General features: G+C 39.3%; 2 protein-coding genes across 2 annotated transcripts in view; one reads left to right on the forward strand and one right to left on the reverse strand.

The window, feature by feature from the left end:
* brip1 (BRCA1 interacting helicase 1) overlaps positions 1-6,924 on the reverse strand; it is a 312,184-nt gene extending 305,260 nt beyond the window's left edge. Inside the window, exons 1-3 of the mRNA XM_063031229.1 lie at positions 6,857-6,924; positions 2,781-2,922; positions 2,013-2,124 (exon numbers count right to left, since the gene is read on the reverse strand). Coding sequence (XP_062887299.1) covers positions 2,013-2,124; positions 2,781-2,873 — 205 coding nt within the window. The 5' untranslated portion in view covers positions 2,874-2,922; positions 6,857-6,924. The remainder of the gene's footprint in view (positions 1-2,012; positions 2,125-2,780; positions 2,923-6,856) is intronic.
* Positions 6,925-7,207: 283 nt separating this feature from the next.
* ints2 (integrator complex subunit 2) overlaps positions 7,208-19,829 on the forward strand; it is a 68,939-nt gene continuing 56,317 nt past the window's right edge. The window contains exons 1-5 of the mRNA XM_063031091.1: positions 7,208-7,533; positions 9,084-9,391; positions 17,067-17,205; positions 18,681-18,783; positions 19,146-19,259. Of these exons, the coding sequence (XP_062887161.1) occupies positions 9,099-9,391; positions 17,067-17,205; positions 18,681-18,783; positions 19,146-19,259 (649 nt within the window). The 5' untranslated portion in view covers positions 7,208-7,533; positions 9,084-9,098. The remainder of the gene's footprint in view (positions 7,534-9,083; positions 9,392-17,066; positions 17,206-18,680; positions 18,784-19,145; positions 19,260-19,829) is intronic.

The raw sequence follows: 19,829 nt of genomic DNA on the forward strand, positions 1-19,829 counted from the left end.
CTTCCTACCGACGTCATTGGTCCCTACATGGACCACGACATCCGGCTGCTCACCCTCCCTCTTGAGAATACTGAGAACTCGATCCAAGGTATCGCTGACCTTGGCACCAGGGAGACAACAGACCATCTGGGATTCTCAATCTCTTCCACAGAACCTCTTATCTGTCCGCCTAACTATCAAATCCCCTATCACTACTGCTCTCCTCTTTTCCCTCCTTCCCTTCTGAGCTGAGGGTCCCGTCTCGGTGCCAGAGACGCCACCACTGCAACTTGTCCCTGGTAAGTCGTCCCCATGAACAGTATCCAAAATGATATACTTATAATTGGTGGGAACGGCCACAGGGGTGCTCTGCTCATTCTGTCTATTCCCCTTCTCTCTCCTGACAGTCACCCAGCTACCTGTCTCCTGACTCTTAGGGGTGACTATCTCCCTGTAAATCCTGCTTATTTCTGCCTCTGCCTCCCGAATGATCCGAAGTTCATCCAGCTCCAGCTCCCTAACTCAGTTTGTGAGGAGCTGCAGCTGGATGCACCTTTTATTGGTGCAGTCATCAGGGACGATTGTGCTTGCCCTGACTTCCCACATACTGCACACGGAGCACTTGACTGCCCTAACTGCTGCCTCCATTACCTACTCTTAAGGTAATTAGATTCATTAAAGGAACTTACCCTTCTGCAAACTTGGCCACAAAGCCATCAATTTCATCATCCAAATCATTGACATACAACTTGAAAAGATTCAGTCCCAACACTGACTGTTGTGTAACACCATTAGTCACCAGCAGTCTACCAGGAAACGCCCCTTTATTCCTGTTCTTTGCCTCCTGCCAATCTTCTATCCATGCTAACATCATTCCTGTAACAGCATGGGCTCTTATTTTGTTAAGCAGCCTTGTGTGAGGCACTTTATAAAAGGCCTTCTGAAAATCCAAGGAAACAACATCCACTGACTCCTTTGTCTATCCTGCCTGTTATTTCCTCATAGAATTCCAACAGATGTCAGGCAAGATTGCCCCTTAAGGAAACAATGCTGACTTTGGTCTCTTTTATCATGTGCCTCCAAGTACCCTGAAACCTCATCCTTAATAATGGACTCTTAAAATCTTCCCAACCACTGAAGTCAGGCTAACTGGCCTATAGTTTTCTTTCTTCTGACTCCCTCCCTTCTTAAAGACTGGAGCGACATTTACAATTTTCCAGTCTAGTTTCCAATTGAAGGATCATTACTAATGCCTCCACAGTCTCTTCAGCTACCTCTTTCAGAACCCAGGAGTGTAGTCCATCTGTCCAGATGGCTTATTGACCTTCAGATCTTTCAGCTTCCCAAGTACTTTCTCCTTAGTAATAGCGACTACACTCACTAAGGGACTCCTATAGCTCCTGACCACCACCACTTACCGAAAAACTGTCAAAATTTGTGCCATTTTGAAACTGGTTGTAAGATTTTTTTCCATACCCTTTGTTTTGTTCTTACAGTTTTATCACATTATTATTTATCACTTTCTGTTGCCAAAATCTGCACTTTTTTTTTTATAACTTTAGTCTGAACTCCTGTGTATTCGTCAATTCGTCTTCTTGATGGCAAAATAGGTTTTAATACAATACAATCTGGTGAGTTAGACATTTGACCCTGGAAAGTAATATTTTCATGCATACAAGTACAGTGAGCTACAGGTGTAACGAAAATTTTGCTTGCAGCAGCATCACAAACATGTAAGTACAAAGAATGTTTAAGTCCTGTCTATGATTACGATATTCCTAATATTTTCAGTTCTCTAAGTCTACAATATTCTTAGTTTTTTTCTGTTAAATTCAACCCCTGATAACGCTAAACATGCAGGTTTCTTTGACTTGGTGTCCCCACCTTTCACTTACATAGACAATATTCTCATTTTTCACAAATTAATTACTATATATTTAGTGATGGTAACACAATCAGCAGTGATACATAAAAACTGCATTGTAAATTCTTCATAACTGCACAAAATATACAAGGAAATAAATAAAGTGTACCATATTGAGACTGCTGCCAGGCCAGTGCAGAGCAAAGCAATGCAAGACTCTTTCCACTTCCGGTAGGACTTTCTAACAGGCAGTGCTGTTGGCAGTTCAAACCACGAATGATCTGAATGAAAACAAATCGGACCAATGTGCATCTCACCATTAATTCAGCCAGTCACCCACAATCAAGATCAAAAATATAAATAATAGTGAGGTCATTACACTTAAGACTGTTACTACTCTCCAACTGATACAGGAATACAAATCTAGTAAAAAATGCAAACCAATAATGCAACTCTTCTCAAATAATTAAAAACTGGAAACATTAAGAGTGGTAAAATTAAGGTTTGCAGCATGAAATATACAAGGTTCACTGAAGCAGAAATAATGTAATGTTTACATAATGACTTTCTGCTTCCTGTCCAGTTGCAACTAGTCTATTCTTTCAGGCATTATTTGACAAGGTTACTTTCAGCCACAAGACCATAAGACATAGGAGCAGAATCCTAGTTCTGTCAAATAAATCTTTTCCTCAGATTCCACTAGTACCAGGATGCTCAATTGATTTAAATAATGCTTCAGAGCTCCTTCCCCTAGTTATTTGAATGTCAACTTCACCACACAGTTTTCAAATGGAATCAACCCTACAACAAGTTGAGTTTTCTTGGTGCCATCTGGCTCCCCTAGAGACGACACTCATATTCTGTCTACCACTTAGAACTTAAGAAGCAGATCATCATTCAAAATGTGTGCTCAATTACACAAATATGTGGAACTTACTGAATTCATCATGGCAAGCTGAGATGGATATGCCTTGCATGGAAAAAGAATTCTCACTCCACCAATGGTATACTCTGACGGTGATGATGCCATTTTAAGCAATTAATCCTAATACATTGAGGAAATGAATTTTTGTTTAAATCTGCAAAATAAATTTAAAACAGAAATTATTTAGACAGAAAAATATGTTTAATAGTCACAGTTATACTTTATTGATCCCGAGGGAAATTGGTTTTCGTTACAGTTGCACCATAAGTAATTACTTAGCAATAAAACCTATAAATAACTAAATAGTAATATGTAAATTATGCCTGGAAATAAATCCAGGACCAGCCTATTGGCTCAGGGTGTCTAACCCTCCAAGGGAGGAGATGTAAAATTTGATGGCCACAGGCAGGAATGACTTCCTATGACACTCAGTGTTGCATCACGGTGGAATGAGTCTCTGGCTGAATGTACTCCTGTGCCCACCCAGTACATTATGTAGTGGATGGGAGACATTGTCCAAGATGGCATGCAACTTAGACAGCATCCTCTTTTCAGACACCACTGTTAGAGAGTCCAATTCCATCCCCACAACATCACTGGCCTTACGAATGAGTTTGTTGATTCTGTTGGTGTCTGCTACCCTCAGCCTGCTGCCCCAGCACACAACAGCAAACATGATCGCACTAGCCGCCATAGAACATCCTCAGCATTGTCCGACAGATATTAAAGGACCTCAGTCTCCTCAGGAAATAGAGATGGCTCTGACCCTTCTTGTAGACAGCCTCAGTGTTCTTTGACCAGTCCAGTTTATTGTCAATTCGTATCCCCAGGTATTTGTAATCCTCCACCATGTCCACACTGACCCCCTGGATGGAAACAAGGGTCACCGGTGCCTTAGCCCTCCTCAGGTCTACCACCAGCTCTTTAGTCTTTTTCACATTAAGCTGCAGATAATGCTGCTCACACCATTGTGACAAAGTTTCCTACCGTAGCCCTGTACTCAGCCTCATCTCCCTTAATATTAGAATTCCGCTCTCAACATTCTATAAAAAGCTGCGGATGTTCGGCATGTCATTGAAAATCCTGGCAAACTTCTATAGATGTGTGGTGGAAAGTGTGCTGACTGGCTGCATTATGGCCTGGGATGGGAACACCAATGCCTTTGAGCAGAAATTCCTACAAAAGGTAGTGGATTTGGCCCAGTACATACACGGTAAAACCCTCCTAGCCATTGAACACATCTAAATGAAATGTTGCCGTAGAAAAGCAGCATCAATCATCAAAAATCCTCACCACTCAGGCCAAGCTCTGTTCTCGCCGCTGCCATCAGGTAGAAGGTACAGGTGCCTAAGGATTTGCACCACCAGGTTCGAGAACAGTTACTACCCCTCAACCCTCAGGCTCCTGAGCAAAAGGAGATAACTACACTCATTTAAGGACTCCGTTGAATTATTTCATGCTTGTTATTTATTGCTATTTATTTACATCTGCATTTGCAGAGTTTGTTTACAGTTAACAATTCCTGATGTTTACAGCTTACAGTTACTGTTCTATACATTTGTTAAGTTTGGCCCACAGAAAAAGACTTGTATGTGGTGACACATATGCACTCCGATAATAAATTTCACTTTCAACTTTGAACCAATGCCAGCACATTCTTTTTTTTTAAAAAAGAAATGGGGCCCAAAATTGCTCACAGTACTCTAAATGTAGTATAACCAATGGCTTATAAAGCCTCAGCATTACATCCTTGCATTTATATTCTACTCCTCTTGAAATGAATACTAACATTGCATTTGCCCTTCTTATTACAGACTACTTTCGGACACATCTCAAGAACTGATGACACACTGGAACGCACTGTGCTTGAAGGTAGAGTAGAAGGAAACCGCTCCCAAGGCAGACGGAGGACAACCTGGATTGACAACATCAAGAAGTGGACCAGCCTCACCGCCAGAGATGCAAGAGGTTTGACTGCCAACAGATCGCAGTGGAAGAAAGTGGTCACTGAGGCTCTGGCAGAGTATGGCACATGATGATGACGACTACAGACTCAACCTACAAGTTAACCTTTAGGGAGTCCTGATCAAGGACTCCCAAGTCCCTTTGCACCTTCAATCTCTGAATTCTCTTCCCATTTAGAAAATACTCCATGCCCTTATTCCTTCTACCAAAGTGCACGACCATACAGTTCCCTGTGCTGTGTTCCATCTGCAACTTCTTAGCCCATTCTCCAATCCTACCCAATTCCATCTACAGGCTCCCTCCTTTCTCAACATCCTTCCTACACAGAATGGGGCAGCCAGAACTGAATGCAATACTCCAGATGCAGCCTAACTTACAGTTTTAGACAACTGGAAAACAAATTCTCCAGTTGTCAAAAATGAATTGCTATCATATTAGCAATATGTCCATACTGTAATTAAATACAGAATCACAAACCCTCACTTTAAACTCCCGAGGTCACAATCATCATGCGCTTGCACCTTGTTGCTAGCCCACACTGCACTTCTGCTGTAACTGCAACATTTCATGCTACCTTTTGTTGTTGCTTTTCCCTTGTATTACCTCAATGTGCTGATGTGATGAAATTATCTATATGTATGGCATGCAAGACGAAGACTTTCACTGTAGCTCAGTACATGTGACAATAATAAACCAATGTAAGTTTTACATAGGTAATTGGTCTTACAGCTTTTCTTTGCAATCAAAAGTCATTATACAAGGGGGCAAAAATTGAACACTATTCTAACTGAGGTCTCATCAGGGTTTCATAATCAATTGACCTAATAAATCACCCCAATACATGATTTATTCTATCAGCACTAAACTACAGAGAATGCCCAAATATCTTTCCTTCTCTACCACCTACCTCCATTTTCACAGATTGAACATCACTCTACATTTGGAAATTAAATTATCAATACATTAGGGCCGCTAAAGCTTTTGAGCATTGTCTACAAGGACAAATCTATCCACTTTTTTTTTATATTATTGTTCCAGTCAGCTCCTGGTCCAGCATGAAATATCAGTGTTTGATGTTGTAAAGATGATCTGGCTCCTCACCAAAACATCTTTGAAAGTCTTAAATCCATTGAGCATTTCTCATCCAGCATGTTGATAACAGCTTTAATTAAAAGTACAATCAAACTTGCAAGTCAACACCTTATTTTTATTAGTTATGCTTGGTGCATTATTGCCTCCACTCATCTGGGATAATCTCCACCCTCGACTGCCTTATTTCCTGATATTATTGTCGACGTTTCAAGACATGTCATCACAGGTCGAAAAATTTCTGATGCGAGATCTCAATCTGAAACGTCAACAATCCCTTTCCCTCCACAAATGCTGCTGGATTCACCAAGTTCCTCCAGCACACTGAGCTTTATTTTATTTCATTATCAAAGTTCAAAGGAAAAATTATCAAAGTACATATATTTTACTATATACTACCCTAATATTCATTTTCTTGCAGGCATTTCTAGGAAAAGAATTTACCAAAAACTGTACAGAAACAAAGACTAACAAGCAACCAATATGCAAAGGAAAACAGCTGAGAACACGAGTTGTAATGAGTTCTTGAAAGTGAGTCTGCAGGTTGTAGAATCAGTGCAGTGGTGAAGTGAGTGAAGTTATCCATGCTGATTCAGAAGCCCGATAGTTGTAAGGTGAATCTAATGGTGTGGGACCCAAGGCTTCCGTATCTCCTTTTCAATTGTCCAGGTTCTGCAGCCTCATGTCTGGAAATATGAAACCTTAAGTTATGTACGAGGTAAGTGAAAGAACAAGATTGCAGATGCCAGAACTTGAGACATAGCAAAGATGAGGCCTCTGTATATTCCGGCCATCTGACCTGCTGAGTTCCTGCTGTGTTGTACAATATGAAATAAACACTTGCGCGGCCAAATCTTCCTCAAGTTAGAAATGCGCGATTGTGAGAAGGAATTTATTTCGGTGATAAAAAATCAACCATTTCAACAAATTCAATTCAAATGCCCTCATTATTTATAAGCTAGAGCGAACAGTTTGGAACTGTGAGGCACATTTGCATTTCAATAATTCAACTTTTACACAATTATTTTACTCACAGTTCTCCAATTTTGTTTTACTTCAAACATAAATCGAACATCATCAATTCGCGCCTTCAGCTCGTGCGAATAACACATGCGCAGAACTCAAATCCCGCCCCCTGCTGCCTACTGACAAATAGCAGAAAGGTTAAACGTGCCAATCAACAATAGCGTCAAATCGACGGCTGGTCCGAAAATTAGCGTCGTATGGTCACCTGGAACCAATCAACGGCTTCACCAAGTCTCAGCCAATCAAAATGCGGAGACTTCTACCAACCAATCGGCACAAGGTGTGGGGAATTCGTCCGCAGATGAGGACTGTCAGTTGTTATGGTTACGGCAGGATGGCCCACAATCCCATGTGCCGTTCAGTACGGTGTCTCCAGTCGGACAGGGTAAAGAGGAGTTAGGAGTTGTAGTCCACATTGATGAACTCAGGAATTACATTTTTTGAAAGAACTAAATATAATTTTAGCACAATTCCTTGAATACGGACCACTTTGAGGATATTTAGTTAACGTTCTGTTTGATGGTTTCGTCAGCTAGGGAAGAGTAAAATCATCGCCCGCGAATGGCGAGGCCCCGGCGCAGGATATGCCTCTCGGTTAATAGGATTACGCAACATCGGGGACTTAGTTAGAACTAGGCCTCACGCATTATTATTTTAATAAGAACATCATTTGGTTCCTAAGCAGGTACGTAACTGAACTCAAGCTTGCGCGTATTATTGTTATGGTTAGATGAAATGTATTGTTAGTACTATATTTTGATCTAATTGAATAATTAAAATCCACGATATAGTATTGGTAATAGGAATTGTATTATTTTACATAAATATTACGAATCATTTTATGATTTATTTTAAAGCTATACGCAGAAATGATACTGTAGAGTAAAACTTTTTAAAAATTTATCTGCAGACTTCTTGTTTTCTCCCATAATTTTGGAAATAACATTATTCTTTGCATTTCTGGTCAGATCCTGAATGCATTTCATTGGCTTTGTATCTGTACTCGGCACAATGACAATAAAGTTGAATCTAATCTAATTGTGCATCCTTTGGGTTTGGTTTTACAATGGCACTTAGTTATTAAGGCCCAGTATGACACATATTTGGAAGGTGGCCTTTAAAATAAATACAAAAAAAAATGTACCTGCATTTATGTGTGGTTGACAGCATGGAAACTAAGTGCTGAATTAATATTGTTTGCCATGGACGTGTCAATAGGCTTTCTAAATTTGTTGGTCTAAACTTCATGGTCTTCTGAAGTAAAAATGTTGTTAAAAATGAGGAATGAGCTAGTAAGGTATTTTAAAAGAATTTGAGATTCACAGTCATAGATACTGAGAAACAATTTCTTTGGAATACTGTGGTAATGGGCAGGGTATGGAGGGTAGACATTGCATGACCTGGAAGGAGAATCATAATCTTTAAGCAGAACTAGTTAATAAAGAAACAAAATGAGATGCCTCTTTTTTTTCTTCTCTGACAAAATGACTTGGAATTTTGCCCCCCCCCCCACCCAAAGCAATAGATGTTGAGAGATTGTTAATGAAAATCAAAAATAAACACAGTTGCTGGGAATCTGAAATGAAAGCAGAAAAAACTGGAAATACTCTGCAAGTCAGGCAGCAGCTGTGGAATGAGAAGGGTTCAGCTCTAAAATGTTAATAATTTCTCTTTTTACAAATGCTTTCTAATCTGCTAAGTGTTCCCAGCATTTTCTGTTTTACTTTAGAGTAGGAATGCTGTCAAGAAACAAAAGGATCTAGTGCATAGGCAAGTAAATGGATTTTAGCTCTGTTCACAGATATCCTAACTAGCCCACTCCACTAACAACAGGAATTCTGCAGATGCTGGAAATTCGAGCAACACACATCAAAGTTGCTGGTGAACGCAGCAGGCCAGGCAGCATCTCTAGGAAGAGGTGCAGTCAACGCTTCAGGCCGAGACCCTTCAGGATGAATCTTCCTAGAGATGCTGCCTGGCCTGCTGCGTTCTCCAGCAACTTTGATGTGTGTAGCCCACTCCACTCCTTGTATTTCTAAGGAGTGTGGGAAACAACCAAAGATAAATTTCCAGTAGCCTAAAGATGGGTTTTTGAAATTCATTTAAGTTACTAAAGGAAGAAAAGCAGAACTATCTCTTCAGTTGTGCAGTATTGCAGAAGTTATTGGGAGAACTGTCATATTTGTGTGATTTTATTGAACTGGAAAGAATTTGTAAATGCTATTTTCTATTCAGGTATCTTCACTGAAGATGACGGAGTTTACATGCCTGCAGTTTGTGAGTTCCTTTGCATTTGAGGCGATGCAAAAGGTGGATGTGGTAAAGCTGGCGGCACTGAGTGACCCAGAGCTGAGGCTGCTGTTGCCTTGCCTAGTGAGAATGGCTCTATGTGCCCCAGCTGACCAGAGTGATGCCTGGGCTCAAGATAAAAAACTCATCCTACGCCTCCTGTCAGGGATTGAAGCGGTGAACTCTATTGTGGCCTTATTATCAGTGGATTTCCATGCACTAGAACAGGACGCTACAAAAGAACAACAGCTAAGGTATTTTATATTACTGGTATAAATAATTTACTACAGATGTTAATCATAAGTTCTGTTATTTCTTGATAAGCTAATGGGTAGGGGCAGCATAGTAGTTTAGCAGTTAATGCAATTGCATTACAGAGTCATTGATCGGAGCTTGACTCCTATTGTTATCTGTAAGGACATCGTTCTATGTTCTCCCCGTGACCACGTGCGTTTCCTCCGGGTGCTCCAGTTTCAAAGTTCAAATTAAACTTATTATCAAAGTACCATATACAACCCTGAGATTCGTTTTCTTGTAGGTATGTTCAGTAAATCCAAGAACCATAATAGAATTAATGAAAGACCACACCCGACAGAATGGACCAAGTGCAAAAGATGACAAACTGTACAACTACAAAAAGAAAAAATATATAGTAGTAAATAAATAGGCAACAAATATCCAGAACATGAGACAAAGAGTCCTTAAAGTGAGTCCATAGGTTGTGGGAATAGTTCAGTGATGGAGCAAATGAAGTTGAATAACATTATCCCCACTGGGTTCAACAGCCTGATGTTTGAGGGGTAATAACTGTTTCTGAACCTGGCAGTGTTGGTCCTGAGGCTCCTGTCCCACCTTGATGGCAGCGGGGAGAAGACAGCATGACCTGAGTGGTGGGAGGGCTTGTTAATGATGTATACTGCTTTCCTGCCACAGCACTGCATGTAGGTGTTCTCGGTGGTGGGGAGGGCTTTACCTGTGATGAACTGGGCTGTATCCACTACTTTTTGTTGGCTTTTCCATTCAGGATCATTGGTGTTTCCATAGGAGGCTGTGACGCAACCAGTCAATATCCTCATACACGAGAAAATCTTTGAATTTTCTTGAAATTCAAGTAACACACACAAAATACTGGTGGAATGCAGCAGGCCAGGCAGCACCTATAGGGAGAAGCACAGTTGACATTTCGGGTTGAGACCCTTTGTCAGGACTAACGGAAAAAAGAGATGGTAAGAAATTTGAGAGGGGGAGGGGGAGACCTGAAATGATAGGAGAAGACAGAAGGGGGAGGGATGAAGCCAAGAGCTGGGAAGTTAATTGTCAAAAGGGATACAAGGCTGGAGAAAGGTGAGTATCATGAGATAGGTGGCCTTGGAAGAAAGAAAGGGGGAGAGGAGCACCAGAGGAAGATGAAGAACAGGTAAGGAGTTATTGTGAGAGGGAAAGAGGGGGGGAAAATAGATAATAAATTAGGGATGGGTTGAGAAGGGGAGGAGGGGCATTAGCGGAAGTTAGATAAATCAATGTTCATGCCATCAGGTTGGAGGCTACCCAGACGGAATATAAGGTGTTGTTCCTCCAACCTAAGTGTGGCTTCATCTTGACAGTAGAGGAGGCCATGGATTGACATATCAGAATGGGAATGGTACGTGGAATTAAAATGTGTGGCCACTGGGAGATCCTGCTTCCTCTGGCAGACAGCGTAGGAGTTCAGCGAAACGATCTCCCAGTCTGCGTCGGGTCTCGCCAATATATAGAAGGCCGCATCGGGAGCACCAGACGCAGTATATCACCCCAGCCGACTCACAGGTGAAGTGTTGCCTCACCTGGAAGGACTGTCTGGGGCCCTGAATGGTGGTGAGGGAGGAAGTTTAAGGGCATGTGTAGCACTTGTTCCGCTTAAAAGGATAAGTGCCAGGAGGAAGATTGGTGGGAAGGGATGGAGGCGGGGGGGGGTGGACACGAATGGACAAGGGAGTCGTGTAGGGAGTAATCCCTGCGGAAAGCAGTAAGTGGGGGGGGGGAGGGAAAGATGTGCTTGGTTGTGGGATCCCGTTGGAGGTGGCGGAAGTTACGGAGAATTATATGTTGGACCTGGAGGCTGGTGGGGTGGTAGATGAGGACGGGAACCCTATTCCTAGTGGGGTGGCAGGAGGATGGAGTGAGAGCAGATGTACGTGAAATGGGGGAGATGCGTTTAAGAGCAGAGTTGATAGTGGAGGAAGGGAAGCCCCTTTCTTTAAAAACGGAAGACATCTCTTTCGTCCTGGAATGAAAAACCTCATTCTGAGAGCAGATGCGGCAGAGACGGAGGAATTGCGAGAAGGGGATGGTGTTTTTACAAGTAACAGGGTGGGAAGTGGAATAGTCCAGGTAGCTGTGAGAGTCCGTGGGCTTATAGTAGATGCCATCTCCAACGGGATCCCACTACCAAGTACATCTTTCCCATCCCCCCAACTTTTGTCAAAATTTTAGATGTCATTCTGAATCTACACAAACTTAAAAGGAAGTAGACTCACTGCCGTACTTTCATACCACATCCAATATGTGGTCTCCTCCTGCATCCGAAAGACATATCATTAGGGTTAGTGAGTTGTGGACATGCTATTTTGGCGCTGGAATCGTGACACTCACAGGCTGCCCCACAACAATCCTCAGACTTGTTTGTTGACGCAAATGACGCATTTCACTGTATATTTCAGTGTACATATGACAAATAAAGTTAATCTTTATTTCTTTATTGCACATGTTTTAGGAATATGAATTATTTGTGTTTATTGTTGAAAGTTTAAGTCAGAGTTGTTAACGCTTCTGTCTGTGGAATAAAAGATTCTAGATTTTAGTCCCTTATTCTGAGATAGCCATACAGCCAAACACTTGATGAATTGCAGAATTGACTAAGTGCAGCAGGATCAGAGGTATCATCTTAGTGCGATGCCAAATCAACAGCCTTTCTCCTCATGGGTGAACGTGGAAGTACTCTGCAGCATCACTTCAAAGAAAGAATGAAAGTTATCCTTGGAGTACTGGCCAGTATTCATCCATCAAGCAAGATTGAGTCAACATTAGAAACAAAAATTCATTCATTATGTTGTCTGCCCTTGCTGTGTACAAATGAGCTGCCGCAATTTCTCACCAAACCCTAGAGGTTTAGGGTTAAAGGAGAAGAGTTTAGCGGGGTTCTGAGAAAAATATGCTTTTATCCTGAGGGTGGCTGGATTCTGGAATGCACTGCTGAGTGGTGCTGGAAGTAAGTACTCTCAAACATTTGTATATCCAGACAACCCCATGAATTCCCAAGGCATACAATTGTCCTGAGAATCGGCTAGGGTTAAATGAGTGGGCTGCTGGCAAGAAGGGTCTGTTCTGTGCTGTATCTCTTAGGTTAAAAAAAAATAAACAATGATTTATAAAATTCCGGACAATCCATATTAGGAGCATAAACATTAACCAAAACTACTTTTTTATTAAATAGTAAACCACTAACCAATAAAAATCTACCATTCGGATCAGAAATAATATCCTGTTGTATAAAAGTAACTGAGGAATCTATAAAAATAGAGACACCTCGAATCTTAGCATTGGAGTTCGAATGAAATTGTTGACCCTTCTAGGGTCAACTGCTGCTTTGAGGAAGAAACAGAAGCAGGAGGAGATGGCAATTGTGGACAAGATTAAAGAAATTGATAAGAAATATGTTATGGCTCCTTCTGAGGAGTTATACAAACAAAGAACTGAACTTCAAATGGAACACAGTTTATTAATATCGTCCTCGATTGTAAACCAATTAAAGAAAACAACATACATCAAAGTTGCTGGTGAACGCAGCAGGCCAAGCAGCATCTATAGGAAGAGGCGCAGTCGACGTTTCAGGCCGAGACCCTTCGTCAGGAAAACAAGAAGTGAATTTTATGTTCACAGTGACAAAATTGGCAAGCTGCTGGTTAATCAATTGAAATCTAATTATGTTAAATCTCAAATCAATCAGATTTATGACCAAAATGATCAATTGATACTGGATCATGTGGGGATTAATCAAACCTTTTGTGATTTTTATTCTTCTTTATATCAATCAGAGTCTCCTCGAGATTCTAAATATATGAATGATTTTTTAGATAAGTTAGACTTCCCTAAGATTTCACAGGATATGTCTTCTATATTAGATACTTCCATTACTATGGATGAGATTAAGAATGTTATTTTTTCTATGAATCTGGGGAAAGCTCCTGGCCCGGATGGGTTTACCGTTGAATTTTATAAATGTTTTGCTTCTTTATTGATCCCTTGGCTCTGTAGGGTCTTTGAGGCTTCTCTGAAACTTGGTAAACTTCCTGAATCTTTTAATAGAGCGTCAATTTCTTTAATACTAAAGAAGGATAAAGACCCTGCTCAATGTGCATCTTATAGACCAATATCTTTATTAAATGTTGATTCTAAAGTTTTTTCTAAGTTATTAGCAAATAGACTAGAAAAAGTACTTCCTTCTATTATTTCGGAAGACCAAACGGGTTTTATTAAAGGTCGTTACTCTTTTTATAATATTCATACATTGTTAAATATTGTTTATACTCCCTCACAAAATGTTCCTGAGTGTGTTATTTCTTTAGACGCCGAGAAAGCTTTTGATAGAGTAGAATGGTCCTATTTATTTAAGGTGCTTGAAATGTTTAATTTTAGCTTGAAATTTACATCCTGGATTAAACTGTTATATCATTCCCCTGTAGCCTCGGTCCGTACTAACTCTTTAAACTCACCTTTTTTTCCTCTCTTTCGAGGTACTCGACAAGGCTGTCCTCTTAGTCCCCTATTATTTGATATTGCATTAGAACCTCTTGCAATTGCTATTCGAGAATCTTCAAATATTACTGGGATAACTCGGGGATTAAAGTCCCATAAATTATCACTCTATGCTGATGATTTACTGTTATATATTTCTAATCCTGAGAAATCCATTCCTGCTGTTTTAGAGTTATTAGCACAATTTGGTTTTTTTTCAGGTTATAAATTAAATCTTAGTAAGAGTGAACTCTTTCCGATTAATAAACATCTTCCCTTATATTATAAATTTCCATTTAAATTGATTGATAATTATTTTTCTTATCTTGGGATTAAAATTACTTGTAAATATAAAGATTTATTTAAGATTAACTTTTTATCATTAATAGACCATATTACTCAACTTTCATCTAAATGGTTTCCCTTATATTTAATTTTGATTGGTCGTATTAATGCAGTTAAGATGTTTTTTTTGCCAAAATTTTTATATGTGTTTCAGGCATTACCAATTTTTGTTCCAAAATCTTTCTTTGATAAAGTTGACTCTAAAATTTCTTCATTTATTTGGCAGAATAAGAATCCGAGACTGGGTAAAATACATTTACAGAAAGCTAAGAGAGATGGAGGTTTAGCATTACCTAACTTTAGATTCTATTATTGGGCTATTAATATTCGACATATGAAATTTTGGTTACTTGATCAGGATATACTATCTATTCCTAAATGGGTAGCATTGGAACTACAATCTGTTCAGGGTTATACACTTGGCTCTATTTTAGGCTCCTCTCTCCCTTTTGATTCGAAACGCCTTAAGCAGGTCTCTAACCCGATAGTTAAATATGCTTTGCGTATTTGGTTTCAATTCAGAAAATTTTTTGATCTTAATCAATTCGGGTTAGCGATTCCTATTTTAGGTAACATTTTTTCCTCCCTCTTTTACGGATCGCGCTTTTCAAACCTGGAAGACTAAGGGTATTTTACGGTTTTTGGATTTATTTTTAGATGGTTCCCTTATGTCTTTTGAACAATTATCTAATAAATATAATTTATCAAGAATACATTTTTTTAGATACTTACAAGTTAGAAATTTCCTAAGTACTATACTTTCTTCCTTTCCAATGCTTCCTCCTACATATATTTTAGATTCAATAATTAACCTCAATCCATGTCAGAAAGGTGCATCGGCTATGATTTATAATATTATTATGAAACTTAGGAAAGCTCCATTTGATAAGATTAGGGTAGATTGGGAACAGGAATTGGGGCTTACCATTTCTGTGGATGATTGGGGGCAGATTTTACAATTAGTTAATACTTCCTCTATTTGTGCTAAACATTCCCTAATTCAATTTAAAGTGGTTCATAGAGCACATATGTCCAAAGATAAGTTAGCGCGTTTTTACTCGCATATTAATCCTTTTTGTGATAGATGTTCGGGGCAGATAGCCTCTTTAACTCATATGTTTTGGTCTTGTCCTACTTTGGAAACTTTTTGGAGAGATATTTTTAATATTATTTCTAAGGTATTAAATATAGATATCTCTCCTCACCCTATTACTGCTATCTTTGGACTTCCTAAAATTTCTAGTAATCTTTCCCCTTCAGCCCGTAGAATGATCGCATTTCTTACTTTAATGGCGAAAAGGTGTATTTTACAACATTGGAAAGAGCTTAATGCTCCAACTACCTTTTTTTGGTTCTCTCAGACGATTTTATGTTTGAATCTGGAGAAAATTAGAAGCAACCTTTATGATTCTTCATTTAAATTTGAACAGATTTGGGGACCTTTTATTCGATACTTTCATTTAATGTAATACATACCCTTCTTGTTTTTTTTCACTGTTTTTAAAGGAGGTCGGGATTGAGGACGTGATTTTAAGTTTAACTCTGTTTGGTTTCAAGTTAGCCCATTGCTTTGCTTTGCTTTTAGTTAGTTGCACGGTGGGTTTTTTTTGGGATTTTTTTTTTCTTTTTTTTTCCATTGATATATATATATAAAATTTAGTATACTATTATGTTATCTTGGTTTTTTATGTTTAAATTACATTGTTTGTAGTATTTTTTTTGGTATTGATACCTTCTGGAATTCTATTATATTTTAACATTGTATTAATGTTTAAATGGTTTACCTTTTTGTATACTTATTCAATAAAAAGATTTAAAAAGAAAAAAAGAAAGAAAAAAAATAAGTCGCGTTCATTGTTATTTAATTGTATACATGTATATAAAATGTGTATAAACATATAATTTATGTAGAAAAGAGATGTTTTTCCGAACTAGGATGTAAAGCTCAGTGGTACACATAACACACGATAACTTATGAAGGTAAGGATAAAATCTGCAGATGAATCATGCATAAATAACAAACTAAAGTGCATTAATATTGTGTATTGGAAGGTGCAGAACAGATTAACCAGTAACACTTCAAGTACAATGCAGCAGGGGGTTCAGAGCCTAATGGCCTGGGAAGAACAAGCTGTTTCTCATCCTGACTGCTCTTGTTTATATACATTGTAGTCTTTTGCCTAATGGCAGAAAGTCAAAGAGATGATGGATGAGTGGGATCCTTAAAAATATTAAGGGCCCTGCGTACGCAGTGCTCCTGATAAACGTCCCTGATGAATGTTAGAAAGACCCCTATGATCCTCTTAGATGTTCTCACAGTCCTTTGTAGGGACTTCTGGTCCGATGCTCGATAGTGGCCATACTAGATGAAGATTCAACTTGTCAGGATGCTGTCACTGGTGCTCCTGTAAAACACAGTTAAGATTGGTGAGGGGTGGGGAGCCCTGCATTCCTCAACCTTAAGAAGTAGAGGCACTGCTGTGCTGCCTTGTTCAGGGAGTTGATGTTAACGAACCAGGTGAGGTCATCCATGATGTGAACTGCCAGGAACTTAGTGCACTTGACCAAGATGAGATATCAATAATTGAGATGGGTAATTGAAAGTTGGCATGGATGTGGTGGGTTATGGGGCCTATTTCTATATTGTATGACTCTTATGCTTACAATCTTAAATATATTTCAAAAATACGCGTTTTAGAATATCCTGATGTGTTGAAAAGCAACGAGCAAATGTGATTTTTGTGTTGCTTTATTTAATCATTTATTGTTTTCCAACAATCTCACTTAAGGGCTTTGCTTTCCACTTGACAGGCACAAATTAGGTGGGGCAAATGGAGAGAGCATCCTGGTGTCACAGTTGCAGCATGGCCTGGCTTTGGAGTTTGAACACAGCGACTCTCCTCGTCGACTCAGACTAGCACTAAGTGAATTGCTGGTGATCATGAACAAGGTACAGAGGGCAGCCTAAATTAATCTTGATACATAACATTAAAAGGTTTGCTGATTCTACCCAGTGATGCAGAAATCACAGATGCCAATTATTTACATAGAACCCACAAAACTTTGTTGATTAGGACAGAATACCAAGCATTAAAATATTTGTCTAGGTAGGCACAAGTCCCTCTTGCTGCAGCGCCCATACCACTGCGTCCAATGTGTGGCACCATTCCCAACTAGAATGTTGGTGTGGCCTCGAAGAACTAACCTCAATCATCCCCAACTATTCCACTTGTATATCTGTTCCACTGCTACGAAGCTGCTGTAGGTGGGCCAATACATGATCACCGGCTCAAACCACCAAAACAGAATCAATCAGCACGTCACCACACTTCACAAATCACACCCCTATTTTCACCTAACTTTCATGTTCCAATGCCTGTACTCTCAAGGCTGCTACATTGTATTCCCATAGTACACTGCATTTTTACGGTGTATCGTATTCTCATGGTCCCAGTCACATATGCTCAAGGCCAGGCCACAGTGATAATGGTGCAGACATTCGACAAGCACAAAGATTATCCCATTTCAATACAAATCTGAGGCTGAAGTGGGGCTGTTCTATCTTTCATTCCCCAATCCCTGCCACAACCAGTCACTTTCCAGAAAATCCAGAATGTATTTTCACATCCTTCAGGAGATTAAGTTTTCCTCAGCTAAAGCTTGCACGTATGAACCTACTGATGGGGAAGAGTGGTGAGAGTCTCCGGATAGAAAGTGAACCCTTCCTTAATGAAGCCAACATAAACCACATAAAGCTGCAACTAAAGACCTGTTCTTCAGAAATAGAACTGTTCACATTGATGTTTATGATTGATCAGATCATTTTCTGAATGAAAGAGTACATACAAAACAATTAGCAATTTTACTATTTTGTGAAATACCATCCATAAAGATTAATAGGTTATCTATAATTTGTTCCTTGCAGCATACTTCTGTATGTAACTTTGTTTGTATTTGCCAAAGAACATTTCAAGATCATGCACTGATTGTGAAGCATATTAGGATTTCATGAAAGCATTAAAAGTAGAAGTGAAATCCAATTTTCTTCAGTTCCAAGGGCACACAACCAATGGTACTCAAGTTGCTGTTAGAGATAATATTTTTTTGAGATAGCTGTGATGGAGGTGTTTGCATCTTTGTTAACTGTGGATGGGTTACCAGAAAACTGGAGGACAGTAATATTGTTGCATTGTTTAAAGGGGGCACCAGGAAGAAGCTTGGAAAACTGAGTATCAAAGGCAATAATTTGAAAACAAATTCTAATTAAAACAACGGGAATTCTGCAGATGCTGGAAATTCAAGCAACACACATAACCAGCAGGCCAGGCAGCATCTCTAGGAAGAGGTGCAGTCGATGTTTCAGGCCGAGACCCTTCATCAGGACTAATTAATATAAATTTTACTATTATTTATTTGTGTTTTAAGGTAACTGATTCAAATGGAGAATTTTTTATGAAATCTTCAGAACTGTTTGAAAGCCCTGTATATCTCGATGAAGTTGCAGATGTGCTGTGTATCCTTCAAGCAGGTAAATATTGCGCTGTCAGTGAAATTATCTTAATTCTTTGGATTAATGTTTTCTAAGTACAAATTTTGGGAAAAATTTGCTTGCAGCAGAACATCAACAGTGGAAAAGCTCCTTCTAAAGCTGAGTTGAAATGTGAACTAACTAATCGAATTACAGAAACTTGGCTTCTCATCATATAGACCAATACCAGAAAATGAATAATTTGTCCATTTGGTGAGGAATAATTGGCTTATCCGAATTGTTATAAATTTTCTGTTGGGTGTAAATAATATTCTGAAAAATTAAAACAATACCCTGGGTGTAATACAAGATATTCAGAATATAGTTGATATCTAAGCTGAAGCATTGTTTTCTTACTGCAGAACTTCCATCATTACTGCCAATTACTGAAGTAGCAGAAGCCCTGTTGCATGTGAAGAATGGGTCCTGGTTCATGTGTTTGTTGGTGGCCAATGTCCCAGACAGCTTTAATGAAGGTAAGTCTTCCTTTTGCAGTCATGACTATAACACGGTTCAATTTCCACCGCTGTCTAAAGGAGTTTGTACCTTTTCTCTTTCACCATATTGGTTTCCTCTGGGTGCTCTGGTTTCTTCCCATATTCCAAAGATGTATGGGTCAATGGGTTAATTGATCACTTAGGTGTAATTGGGCTGGAAGGGCCTGTTACAGTACTGTTTTTCTAAATTAAATATAATAAGTAGGCTTGAAAAAGCTCAAGAGTCTGTTTGTAACTGAGTTATGTATTTAATATTGCAGTCTGTAATGGCTTGTGTTTTGCCCAAGTCAGGAATTTGGTTCTGTGACCCTGCTATTTGATTTTTTTAAAATATTAGCAAAGGAAATTGTGTCTGAAGATGCACAAAGGTCAATTGTGTTCTGTATAGTGTGGAAGGAAGATATAAACGATGCAGAACTGGGCGGAGAAATGGCAAATGGAGTTCAGTCTGGAAAAGTATAAAATTATACACTTTGGAAGGTCAACCTTACAGGTAGAGTGGAGGTACAGACTTGGGGTTCATGTCTGTAGATACCTCAAAGTTGATAG

The sequence above is a fragment of the Mobula hypostoma genome, chromosome 23, assembly GCF_963921235.1.
Source record: "Mobula hypostoma chromosome 23, sMobHyp1.1, whole genome shotgun sequence".
Classification (NCBI taxonomy): domain Eukaryota; kingdom Metazoa; phylum Chordata; class Chondrichthyes; order Myliobatiformes; family Myliobatidae; genus Mobula; species Mobula hypostoma.